General features: G+C 41.2%; 1 protein-coding gene across 1 annotated transcript in view; it reads left to right on the forward strand.

Annotated features, from left to right (window-relative positions):
- Positions 1 to 34: 34 nt before the first annotated feature.
- The window catches only part of AVL9 (AVL9 cell migration associated), a 37,609-nt gene continuing 23,783 nt past the window's right edge, over positions 35 to 13,860 (forward strand). Inside the window, exon 1 of the mRNA XM_021553268.3 lies at positions 35 to 198. Coding sequence (XP_021408943.3) covers positions 133 to 198 — 66 coding nt within the window. The 5' untranslated portion in view covers positions 35 to 132. The remainder of the gene's footprint in view (positions 199 to 13,860) is intronic.

Genomic DNA, 13,860 nt, shown 5'->3' on the forward strand with positions numbered 1-13,860 from the left:
CGTGCCCGCCCTCCCGGGCCGGGCGGTGCGGAAGCGCAGGCGGCCGGGGCTGCGTCCCCGCCGGACCCCGGGGGGCGGAGCGACAGCCGGGCACGGCGGCATCCTCCGGCGCGGCCATCGCCGGGCTGCTCCATGGAGAAGCGGGGCCCGGTGCTGCACATCGTGGTGGTGGGCTTCCACCACAAGAAGGGTTGCCAGGTGAGGGGGCGCGGGGGTCCGTCGGCTCCCGCCTCTCCGCTCCGCTCTTGCTTCCTCCGGCCCTCCCCCGGTGCCCTCCCCCGCGCCTCGGCGCCTGCCCGGTGCGGGAGCCGGCGCTGCGGGGCGCGTCCCGGGGCCGGGGCTTCGCTCTGGGCAGGGGGCCTGAAGGACGGGCTGGGAGCCGGCGAGGCCCCGCTTGGCCGCGGCCTCCCCCGGCCGGGGGTGCCTGTTCGCGCCGTGGCTCGGCTCGCCCCGGGCAGTTCGTGGTCACGGAGCCGCCTCCTTCGCGCCCCGCCTCGGCGCTCCCCCGGGAGCGAGGCGGAGCGAAGGCCGGCGGGGTGACTCCCGGGAGTGAGGGGCCGCGCCGCACACCGTGCCACCCGATCTGTTCCGAGTCGTGCGTGCTTAATGCGTGCAGTCGGAGAATCCTGAGGAGAAAACCCCAAACGGTGTTTTCAGCTACCTTCCTGTACCCCTGCCGGCCCACCATTGAGTGCTCAGGTATATCTTGTACCAAACAGCCCCAGGGTAACAAGCCCACCCTGGCTTTAAGTTTTCTTTGCCTGTCTCTTCCCCACTTTCATAAATGCTTGACTGCTTCATGTGGCCTGTAAGGTAGAAGGATTTTATGTCATGTATTTCATGGCCGGTTTGTGTTGTGAATGTTTTAGTATTTTTTAACCCTTAAAGCAGGGGATGCGGTTGCCCAGCTGGGATGCCCATGCAGTTGCTTTGCTGTGACAAAAGCAGATAGACATCATGTTGGATTTCCAGTGAGTCTTTTTCCATAAAGAGTTCTTGGCATTTGTAAAAATTGCCAAGACATAATGGACGTGATGGTTATCATTGTACAAGGGTTGATCTGACCCTTGTAAACACATTTCATACAAGGTAGCTGAGAATTAAATTATTGCTTCAGCAAAAAATTCAAGCACAGTTCCTCAGAGGCTAAGGTGCAATGACTCAGTTTCTGAAAGATATGCATGGTTTTTTCAAATGGATCCTTTCTCCTCAGGGTGTCTGGGTGCTGTTCGCATATGGATGTTAACAAGATCAGTTCATGTGAAGTAATTAGATCATCTGGGTTGTCAGGGTTGTGATATTTATTAGTCACTTTCTTGTCAAACAGTGTTACAAGTTGAGCCTTAGCTGGGTATCTGTAGGAAGAAGAGCATTTTTTTGCCCTCTCATTGTTGGCCTCTTGGGAAAGACCTAGGCTTTTGTTTCTTCTGGAGTGTGTATTAATTTTCTTGCACACTAAGTGGTGTTGATGCAAGGAAAACAAAAGAAGAAAAAACCCAAAGAAACCCCCAAACTATAAATTAGTAGCAGTGAATTTTATTTTGTCGCCAGTAAAATATTTATAGAAGTACATTTTGAGATGTCAAAAATTAGGTCAGAAAACCTCTGAACTGAAATTTCCTTATCTCAAGAAATGACCTGGAGAAGCTGGAGAGGAAGGCAGTTTAGGAAGGGGATAGGATAGCTGAGTCACAGGGAGAATAATTGCAGGAATAGAATAACAGTCAGTTAGAACCACAACCAGCCAGGCTTCCTAAGGGAAAGCTAAACAGAAATCTAATTTTTAAATGTATCCTACCTCTGATTTAGCAGATTTTTTACTGAACTATGGAGAACGTTTTCTAAAAGAGCTGGAGGCTAGGAGTGGCACAGCTATAGCCTAATGAATTTGACATCAGTAGTATGCAAGACTCTAGAGAATTTTTGAAAGAAAGAATTAATTAACAACATGAAACTAAGTAGACTGGGTCCTATGTGCATTTACTAAAGATAGATCATACCTGACTGACCTGCATATTTTGTAAGAATAAGTGATTGAATGCCATTCTCTGTGAAAGAAATGGAGTAGCTCTAATCTGCTGGGAACTTGATAATGGATCACGCTTATTCTTAAGGCAGAGATATAGGAGAATTAGTGCAAGAGCTGGTACTTGGGTAAAGAGTAGTATGAAAGAGAGGAAGCAGAAACAGATTTGAGTCAGAAGAGGAACTGTTGGTTTGAAAGGTACTTGCAAGAAGTGTTTCTCAAGATTGAAAGTGGAGCTGGTATTGTTTACACCGTAAAATTGAACTATGATAAGCAAATGTGAGGAATCAGTATTTAAAGGGAAAATTGGAAAGTTGTGCAAGAGCTGGACAATAAGGAATACTGGATTGATAAAAATGGGGTGCCTTATGAAGTTGTGCAATAGGAATGAATAATAACAGTATAAACTTGGGAATTGACACAAGGAGATGTCTGGAAGAGAAATGAGACCATGTGATCAAGGCTAAGTCACCAAAGTAGTGTGATTTGAGGGCAAGAATGACAATGTATGTAATGCTATTGTGTGATAATATGTTTATCAATGCATGTAAATTCTGATCCACTTTTCAGAGAAAGGGATTTAAATTCTCTCTTCCAGAACTGGATGAGATAGTCCCTGGGCAGTCTCTATTAAAGCAGACTAAAAGTAGAAGAGCTTCCTTAGGTAGGCTAACAAAGTAGATATGGAGACTGTATTCACCTCTGTAGGTACGGGAACATTCTTCCCTTTTTCTCTCCTGCCTCTTCACAACTGGTAAGCAGAGGCAATTGTGGCAAGTGGAAATGGGGAACTGAGCTGACTAAAAAGCAAGCCTTGTTTTGGTGGGTTGTTTTTGAGGTAGTTGTTTCACAGGTTCTGTTTGCCAGGTGAAAGCTGCAGTGGACACACAGGCACAAGAGGACCAGTGAGGGTGAATCACATCTTTTGACCTGCTGGCCACATTCCTTATGATGCAGCCCAGGATATGGTTGGCTTTCTGGGCTACAGTGTGCAAAGTGCACATTGCCAGCTCATGTTGAGTTTTTCGTCAACTGTCACCCCAAAATCCTTCTCCACAGAGCTGCTCTCAATGACCCTAAAAGTATTGATAATGGCCTTTGAAGTATTCATTGATACACTGCATTACATGTCGTTGCATTCCAAGAAACTGTTGGAAAGTTAAAAATGAGGAGGAAAACCCAGATGTTTAATCCAAATGAGCGCTGGCACAAGAACCAGTTGGTATGAACTGCTTGAGCATGCGCTGCAGGCTGCATACCTGAAACTGTGAAGTGCAGAAAAACAAAGGCCTGCAACAGTGCTCAAATGGATATCACTCAGAGTGAATGTGGAAAGGTTAAGATTGAAAGAGCATAGAGCTAGGCTGCCTAACAGGAATCCACCTGGCTTGCCTGAGAAGGCTCCTTTTAGTTCTGTTCCCACGTCTTTTCTCTGTCACCTTACTAGGAGATGCATGTGGAGTTAGGATTTTCTGTGGATTTCTTGATGCTAGGTTCTTTCATTAGCTGCCTTTGCTTCTGAAGCTTCATCACTTGAAATGTACAGCTCTTCCTGTTGGTTAACTTATAGGATAAGAAATGTGTAACGTGCAAAGGCTTTGATGTGCAGTTTGGAAATGTATAGGAATATCCTTTTCTTTCACAGACTTGAAAAACAATCCATATGCATTTGTTTTTCAAAGAGAAGGAGAGTCAGATAATCTGTGTGCCTTTGGACTAGGAGTGTGAGTGCCACAGTTGTTCCTCATGCTCTTTTCAAGGGGTGACTGTTTAACTGGGGGTCATTTTGCTGGAATATAAGAGACAAAAGTGAGGTTTTGCCATATCTACGTTGTTATGTCTGGGGATCCAGTTACCCAGGCAGTTGTTAAAAGCTTGGGAGTTGCCACTCACTGTCAGGAAGGCTTTCTGTTATCTGAAAACTAAAGCAATAAAAATTGTGAGCACACTGGGAGGAGTTTTCTCTAGCAAGTATGGAGTAAACCTTTGGAAAGAGAACCTGCAGGCTTTTGTTTGTCTACATGAGCAGATTGCCATCCTGTTTGTTTGGACTCCTTAGTTACTGAGTTGCTGTGAATCCAAGGAGATATGCAAAAAGTGCTGGTTGCTGTCTCTTTTTGCTAAGGATTAGAGGTAGCTATGGCAGTGTCCAGAGGATGGGAGGAAAAACTTGGCTGCAAACTACTAGGTCCACCTAGTATTTGACACACTTTCAACAGGCCCATTAAGGAAGGGAATGGCAGTTGGCAGGAAGCAGGAATGGTGTCAGGTTTCTTGGCTTTGTATGCTGGCTGACTTATTATGGGAACCCTCCTCAGTGAGTCATTAAATAGTAGATGTCCTGCAGTGGGCAGAACTCATGGGCAGTATGCATTCAATCATGATTTTCATGCATCTGAAATGAAATTACAAACATTAAAAATCCCTTTTTTGATCTCCCTTTGCTATGGATAAGAGGAGTGGCCTCAGGAAAAAGTAACAGCAAAACCAGCACTTCATTGTATGTAGTTGCTCAAACTCTTGCCCATAAATGTAAAACACGGTTTTGGCGCAGTACAAGTTCTACGCACTTCACAGGCTCTGTAGGATTCAAGGCACAAAAGCATTGGGGCACAAAGTGACAATAAGGGAAAGCTGCCACAGATATGGTCTGATGTGTTTTAGAGTATCTGTAGCTGCTCAACTCATTACCTACTGCACCAGGTTCTGTTGATCTGCTTCAGTGTAGGGTGGTAAGACTTGGACTTCAGAACTATTTGTGCCTTTCTTCTGGAACTGCTGAAGACAAATTCCTCAGTTGTTTTGAGGAACTGTAGTAGTGAATAACAGGTGATTTGGGAGCAAAAAAAGGGAAAAGTTTTTTTTTGAGTCATAAAACACTTTCTCTGAATACAGGCGAGTGATAAAGCACCTAATTTGCCTTACAACACTTCTGTTTTTGAAAGCATTAACTAGTGTGGAAGGTCCTTACCTACCTTGTCTTTAGGAAAAATGCAACCTGAACAGACCTTAACTAGAACATGCAAACTGTGTTGAAAATACATGGAAAGACCTTTGATTTATAGTCATGGTAGAAGACTGAAAGTCCTGAGGTGCAGTTCTCCAGTTGTGATCACATGTGCTGTGACCATCACTTGAGCTGTGTCTCCAAGCTTTATTTACATGGAGAAGCAGAGAGATAATAGCCTCTGAGGGTGTAGGAAGGCTTAAAATGTCACAAGTACTCTAGAAATGATTCATTTTGAAGGCAGAGTTAAAATGAAAACGGATGTATTTGTAAAGGAGAGGATGGAAGCATTTCAGGAAAGCTAGAAAAACTTGGGGAGAGCTAGGCACAAAGTCCCTGTAAACCCCCCCGGCTGGTTGCTGAGGAAGTGCCTGACCTGCCACAACAATCAATCCCTACCTTCTCGTGATGCTGCAAGGCTTCAAAACTAATCACATCTGAGTGAACTTGGGCACTGTGTCACCACCAGTGAGGCCACACAGAATCTCACTTTATTTGGGGCAAGGCCCAGCTTTTTTGCAGTTGCTCAACTGAGCAGTTGAGCACAACACTGCTGACCTTGTGCAGCAGGTGACCATTTTCTCACATACCCTTTTAAGTGTTTAAAATTATTCTGCTTTACTTTTGACTCTCTTTGACATATGCATTTCTTACTGTGTTGTGGCAAAAAATTGAATTGTGAGTGGTAGGGAAGGTGAGGCAGTAAGGTGTGTGTCCAGGAATGCTTGCTCTGCTGATCAGTTTTGTTTGCCCAGGATCTTTGATCTGTGAAATAACGGCAGTGTATTTTGACCCACTTCTCTGTACTTCTGTGGAAGATGACATTTCAAACTCCCACAGACATGGGAATGAATTACTGTAAATAGCAAAAGGCAAATTTCCATGGAATCCTAAAGTTTGCTGTAAGGATATTCAAGGTACTGAACTTTATAATGTAAATGTGATGCCTGCTTCCTCCAAAGTAGTGTCTGGGTACTTGTCTGTTGTGAGGTTGTTTTTGTGTGGACTGTGCTTGAAGATGAATCTCCCTCTCTTTCCTGTCCAGAGGTTTTCTTCCTGGTATGCAAAGGAAACCTAAGATCAGGAGTGAAACAGCTAATGCCCAGTTTAACAGAAGAGCCTGAATATAATACTTGAGAGGGAAGAATGTCCTTTAATTCTTCCTGAATTGTGTATGTGATCTTCATCATTTGAGAGCTTCAAATACTTGAGCTCTGGAAGATGGTCCTTGTTGTCATCTGCAGAAACTGGCACCTGACATGGTCTGAACAATCCACGCACATGGCCTTTTTCACTGGTGCCTAGGAAGCAGGTGTCTTTAAGCAGAAATGTTGGCAATTGAGGCTTGACTTTGCAGGATTAGGAGTTTTCTAAGGAATGAGCAAGGTCAGTCTGCACTTTTTATCAGCTCTTGCAAACTGCCTACGTTTCCAGGTCTGCTTCACTCTTGTTTGTAGCATGTTTTTTGAGGAAAATATTGAAGTTGTTCTCTTCCATAGATTCCATGGGTGGGAAGTTTCAGGGGAGCACTTTCCAGCCTGTCTTAGTCCTTGTTTTGTTTGTGGCCTTTCTTCCAAGACTCTGCTTTACTACACAATTACTTTTTTCCCTTCTTGATCTTTGTCACTCCAGTAGTTGCTGTGATTCTTTTAGATGTGCTTGATGCTCTTAAACATGCAAGTGAAATGTATGCTTTGTTGACTTTAACTTCCTTGTGTCTTTGTTTCGGGGGAGCACAGTATGCAGGTATTATGCAATAGGTAATCTTGTCTAGTGATTAAGCAAGATCTCTTGTTAATGGAATGACAGAAACAAAAATAAGGTGAAAAGGAACTAGGCTGAAATCAAGCTGAAGTGCTTTGTTCCTATTTCTATTGATGATAATCTATAAACATTAGCACAATTCCTTTGGTTTTGTTCCCTGCTTTAATAATATTAAAGCACTTTAAAGAACCATTGTGAGCATGAAATCTTCTAATAAAGGTAATCATAGCGTACATCAAGTATCAAAGATTAGTCTTTTGTCTAATATATGTGGATTTTATGCTCAACAGTTTGTAACTTTTAAAGAGGCTTTTAGCTTTTATTTGTAAGGCTACTCTAATTGGCATGAGGTGCTAATAATTTAAAATACACAATGAATTGCTGGTACACATGTACTTCTATAAACAATACTGAAGATTCTAATCTCTTGTGTAGAGTTAATGATGACTTCCATTTTTTGCATAACTGTTTAATCCACTTACATAATATTTAGTGTTCGGCGTTCAAGAAGAACTTTGTGGTATGGTTGATTTGTTTGTTTCTTTATTTTGTTTCTTTGTTTAGTTTTTCAAAGAACCCTGTACTTCGATAATCTTGCAGTCACTTCTGTGAAGTGCTGCCTGGGAAGTGAAGTATTCCATACTGAAGAAAGGATTACATACTGGATATTTTTTCATAGTTGCCCTGATGTGCAAGTTGAGAGAAGGTTCCTAAATACCCATTTGCAGTTATGTAATGCTTCCCATAGTCATCATACTTAACTTTCATCTTATGATTTGTCTGTTCTTTGTATGTGTCATAACATCTGAGTAGTTATTTAAATATCCTGTGCCAGGAATCTCAGCCTTTCTCTTGAATAAGTGAATTAATGCCAAATCTATAAAACATGTATTTCTGTATTTCTGCTGCACCTTTCGTTTACCTGTTCAGAATGTTTTCAAATAGTGCTTGGGCTCTTGGCACTAGAGGTGGCAATGTAATTTACATATATGTAGAATAGAGGGAGGTTCAAAGCTGTAAAACCACTGAACAGAGGTCACTCCAACAGGAATAAATTGGAACTTGCAAGGCTCCACTTTGTGTTCCCTGTCCTAATATCACCTGACTTGATGGTCTGTGTCTAGTTTTGGTAATCCATCTTAAAGCTTGTCTGAGATGCTGAGTTAATACACATAGGCAGCCTGCTGTTTCTAAAAGCAAAGAAAGTTGCGGGTACAAGGTGTGAAATCAAGTTCCTTGCTGCCCCAGCATGCTGGGGGAAGGACAAGGAGCTGCCTGCCTGCTTTCTTGGGGTCACTGAGAACAGAGTGTGTTCTGTGCTTCATTGTGTTACTGTGTTTGCTCACCTTCTCAGCCTCCTGTGTGTAATGAGACTGAAACAGATTTGGTGTCTCAGGAGTAATTCTGATGTTGAAACTTGTGAGGAAGGAGCAAATTCACTGAGAGCAATTCTGGGCCCATCAGATGTCCTGTAGCAAAGAGCCAGAATGCTTGTTGGCTCCTAAAGACCAAGTGATGGCTCGCTTGGACTACACAGTGGCTATTTCTAAACCCATGAGTCCTAGTGCTTAGAAGCATGCTTGCTGTCCTGTCCTCGCGTTGTTCCACAGGAAGGTGGATTCAGTGTAGCATTTGTCAACTTGTTGCCAGCTCCTTGCTATTGGGAGCCAGGGCATGGAGCAGAGCTAAGGAACAGGCTTTGTGTCTGAGTCTCTGTGTGAGGTGGGAGTGCTGTCCCTGGACAGGGGAAATGCCACAGTCCTTGTGGCTGGGTGTGCTCATTAAGAGCCCGTGGGCACTAAGATGGGTATTAAGAGCTGATCTGTGGGTGAACAATTGGCTGCTGCTGACTCCGGTCTCCACTGGCTGCTGTGTTGGACAGACGTTTTTGTTAGGCGTAGAGATTGGGGTGCCCCCACTCCTTTAATCAGGGAAGCTGTTGTCTCTTGCCAGAGTTCATCCTATATGAATTTTTGCTTTCTGTAGTGGTACAAATCTTGTCTTGACAGCACAACATTCCCAAGCAAGCCCCCTTGGCTGGAATGGTTGCAGTAGTATTAAGTTCCTTTTCTGGGAGGAGTGTGGGTTTGGTGGTGTTTTTCGTGGTTTCTTTCTTCTCTTTTTGAAGAGACTACTAAGAGCCAAACTTCCAAAGCACAGTACATATATAGGGCTTGAGCTCTATGACTATAAAAATAAAGTGCTAAATAATTGGAAAGAGTGTCTAGAATGCATGTTAGCATCATGTTGAAAACAAAGACTTGGATGTTTCGGGTTATTTTATCCTTCAAGAGCCTCAGTAAGAGTCAGAGCTTTGCTAACCTAGTCAAAGTTTTTGAAGCAAATTTGAATGGTGATATTGTGCCTACAAATGGTGCCTTAGAACTTGTGTAAGTGGCCACTCTATGGCTTTAGCCATATGGAAATGTGAGGAAGTACCAGTTTCAGGAGCTGGAAGGATAGAAACAACTATGCCCTGCCTTCTTGTAATACAGTGATTTCTTTTGCTGTTGTTATTTGTATATATAGTGTATTTTAAAATATATTTATGTAAGTAAGTATTACATGCATTCTTCATATATATTTTTGTATGCATATATACATGTATTATATATAGTTGTTAGTAATATTCATATTTATATAAATGTATAACGTATATTTTAAATTCTGCTGTTAGAGGTCATTATATTACTGCATAGGCATTATTGCTATGTGCATGGACTCTTCAGCTTGCAGATCCTGATCTGTTGGTTCTTCCTTGCAAAAATGGGGGAGGTTTGTAATTTAAATTCGATTGTTATTTAAATAATAAATAGTTCTTAGTGCTGAATGAGAAACAATGCTTTTAGATTTTCATTTGTGCTGCAGTTGTGCTGCAGTTGTTATGGTGATCCAGATAAGGTCACTGCTGTGCTGTTCTTCTCTGGGTCTGGCTATGCAAGGACTAATACATTGTGAAAACTGATTTTAGAAATCCCTACTTCAAGTGAAGAACAAATACTGACTTACTTATAAAGAGGTATCAACTTTTAGGTGTAATTTTTTATCTATTGGGTTTTTTTGATTACTGCTGCAGTTATACTCTATTTAGCATACTTCTACCTTTCTTTTTTAGAGAGGAAGGGCTGGTATCCTTGAAATTAAATGTGTTGTAAGGATTTATGAAAGGAAAATATTTTCTAAATAGGAATGTAATTAGTGGGTTTTGCTGATCTCCTTTTCTTCGTTTCAAGCAATTATCCTACCTGTTTGTTGTAGTCAAAGCAATGGGAGAAATCAAAGCAATTGTTTAGAGGATGGAATGAGTTTGCTTCCTGTAATTTAGATTTTGTAACTTACTGAAAGCATCCTGGGTCTTCAACATAATACTGTCATTCTAAAGAGTTTAGATTTTTTTAAGATTAAATAATCTCTGCATTGTAACAGTGCAAAAATTTACTTGAGTCCCGATGGTTTTTCATAACTTATCTGAAGAGAAATCTTCCAAAATACCTCTTATACTAAAGTGGAGAGCTTATATTGTAACTATTATTCAAATGTGATAGTAGATGAAGTGGGCAGGATAGGAAGGTTTTAATGACTTGCCAGCACATTTTAAATTATTAGTGTTTAGTGTTCACTGAAGATTCTGCTTTGATTAACAATTAAGCACTTTTCACAGATAAGGAGAACAACCTTATCTGAGTGTGAAATTAATGCCAACTGCCTGTCAAATGTTTTAGTGGAATAGTTTAGCTGGACATACCCATATATTTGGAAATTCCTCTTTTATCGGTGTCATTTTTAACCTCTCTTCTGATTGTGTATTTGCAGTTTAATAGAAGATACTGTCAATGCATTTTTCTTAAGGAACAACTATCATATTTATTCTTAGGTGTAGAAACTTAAATGCACTTTTCCTTGCCTACTCTCATGTTTTCCTATTCTGACTTAACAAATGTGTAGTAAATTTATTTTGGCTAGGAAGTGCCTTTAAAGACAAGGAAGAAAACCAGATTGCCTGGATGTTTTTTTCCACTAGAATTGTGTGTTCATTGGTGCTTTGCATCCAAACTGTTGGATTCAATACAAACTGCATATTAAAGGTTAGTTAATGCTGCAAAATTCCATAAAAACAAAAAATGTTACTTAGAGAAATTCAGTTGTACTTCTATTTAAGAGATTATTAAAAAATAGATTTTATTTTAACTTGATAATTCACAAGAGTTGAAGTATTTTGTGTAGTGAAGAACACATTTATTTCTCCCCTAAACCTCAAGACAATCTTCTGTATTGTTTTTAGTTCTGAAATCCATCAGAACCCATCTGCTTAGAGAACATGACAGTTTGAACAGGCAAAAAGCATTGCCATCAAAACCCCTTGACAGGCATGTCCAATATTTCCAGATGGAATGAAGATCCCTGACACTTGGAAGAGTAAGAAATGCATGGAGATACTAGTTCATGTTTTATGTAGTTTATTTTGAAGTCTCTCGGGAGTTCAGCTTTGAATTTGAATTTCATCTTGTTGAGGAGTCTTTTTTAATTCAATTGAGGAGACAAAAACCTGTAAAATTTTCTCTGGCCCTCGGCCCTAAAAACTTGTGTGTATATCTTTGTTCCTGTTGACGACTGGGCTTTATGAAAGGTTTTATTTCTCATATTTGCAGGCATTTTTGTAGTAATACATATATTAATGACATGTAGAGACCTTTATGTGCATGTTTATGCATGCACATGCATATGTGGATGGATTTACATAATAAGCCGTTATACTTAAATAAAAAATGAGATCCTCTTTCTTCATTCTGTGAAGAGGGTGAAAAAGAGGTGTGAGACAGGTCTCTTAAGTAGTCCCACCTCTTCCCCCTGTCATGGTTTGTCTTGAGTTTAAGGTGGAAAATGATAAGAAAGTAACTTTTTAAGTTGCCTTCCCTAGGACTGCTGCTTGGTAATTTGCACATGCAGGCTGAGAAAGGTTTTTACTGGGACTTCATTTGTTTGAAAACTCAGAACTGATAGAACTGAAATTTTGTTTACCCCATAATTACCACCTCTATGCACTGCTCAGTTTCCTAATTTGCAAGAACTGTGAGGTTTTAGCCAATTTTTTGAGCCTCCTCTATATTCTTATAATGCTTTGGTTTAAAAATAGTTTATTTCCATGCAAAGGATTCCTAACTGCAATTGATGCAAGTCTGCAAATTGAGCTAGAGAAATCAAGCAGAACATCTAGAGGATGGGAAACAGGGTGAGTTTTGTCTGCATTAAGTCAGTCATCTGCAAGTTAGACTTAAAGCTAGCTCTCTTCAGAGGTGGTCAGAAGAAACAGATCAGATAAATCACCCTCTGCAGGTGTCTGTTTTTGCTGACTTTGCAGAATGCTTAGGAAAACTGCCTCGGAGATCTTGCTTTTTGACATACAGTCAGCTGACATGAGTCCCACCTGCAGTGACTGCTTATTTAATATCAAAAAGTCAAACTTTCTCATCGCTGGGAACTATTAAGTTGGGGGAGGGATGGAAGGAAGTCCTCCAAGGCATTGCATGCTCTTCTTCTGTTGGATTGTCCTTTTTCCTGATTCTTTGTTACTTCCACGCTTTTGGTACTTTGGCCAGCAGCAATTCTGTTGAACTACATGAATGTGATTCCTCCTTAGAAACCAGACTATGTCCCATATGGATCCTCTTGGGAAGGAGGAGAGATAATGTTATGTCATAGTGTAAATCAGGACTGTCATAAAGTGTATCTATAAAATAGAGTATTTAAGGCCACTTAAGCAGTTTTAGTTTTGATTTGGCTGAGTTTTATGGTTTTCTCTCTTATACACACACATGCATACAGAAATTTATATTAAAAGTGGTTTTTGAAAGAAGACAACTAATAGAAAACAAGATTATCATCAGTATCATTAATGCCTGTACAGTTTATTGAATTTGGAACTGACAGAACCAGCAGAAATCCCTGTTGCTGGGATTATCTGATAGCAGCTGAGGTGTTGGTAACATATTGTGAGCTAGAACAAAGTAATTCTTCATCAAATTTCACACTGTAAAAAGAACACAGTAGCCAGATTCCTCAGCTTTATTCTGGGCTTTAAAAAGGAGTTTCCTTAGTGAATACATGTTTTTCATGTAGCTTGACTCGTCTTACACCTTTCCTTTAGATTTGTCTCCTAATACATTATTTGGCTAGAGTGCAAAATACAATGGTAATTCTGAAGGTGCTTGGAAACAATGATGTCTTAAATCATTACTTAAAGTATTTCCCTGTCAGGAATGATGCTTTGAAGGCATTTGCTGGAATCTAAGGAACTCAGGGTTTCTTCTGTATTTGTTAGAAAGAAGCTTCTCCAGAGGTGAATTTGAATCCCTCACTGTTAGCCATGCAGTGAAATAAAATACCTGAGTCAGGATGTAAGTGTAGATGCTCCTTGACTATCTATGTTTTAAACTTAGTAACTGTGCTATATTTATTACTAAAGTTATTCCTGCAAGATTCTAATAATAATTTTGTAAACAGTGTTTTCAGTCACTTTATTCTCAGGATGTATGTGTGTACTAAATGGCTGACAGTTTCTCTGCTCCCTGAATGGATGCTAATTCCAGTGTTTGTCTCTCGTTTAGAAGTCAGATGCTCCTTTTTTTTCTTAGGAGCGTATTTTGTTTAAAAGACTCTATGGATTCCTCATAGTTACAGGGTGTTACAGGGGTGGCTTCTCTGAGAGGCTGCCAGAAGCTTCCTCCATGTCTGACAGAGGCAAGGAGAGACCCAGAGCTGGTGGTCAGTGCCCATCAGGGATGGTGGTAGCGCCTCTGGGATCCTTTCTCTGGAAAGTTATTCCAGAGAAGCAAATTGCAGTCAGGGAAGAGAGGAGTGAGAGTATGTGAGAGAAACAGCCCTGCAGACTCCAAGGCTAGCAAAACAGGAAGGGCTGGAGATGCTCCAGGGACTGGAGCAGGGATTCCCCTGTGGCCTGTCATGAAGACCACAGTAAGGCAAGGCTGTTCCCCTGCAGCCCATGGAAGTCCATGATGGAGCAGAGATCCACTTGTAGACAGCCCCATGCCAGAGCAGATGGAAA

This window comes from Lonchura striata, chromosome 2 (assembly GCF_050655825.1).
Source record: "Lonchura striata isolate lonStrDom1 chromosome 2, ASM5065582v1, whole genome shotgun sequence".
Classification (NCBI taxonomy): Eukaryota; Metazoa; Chordata; class Aves; order Passeriformes; family Estrildidae; genus Lonchura; species Lonchura striata.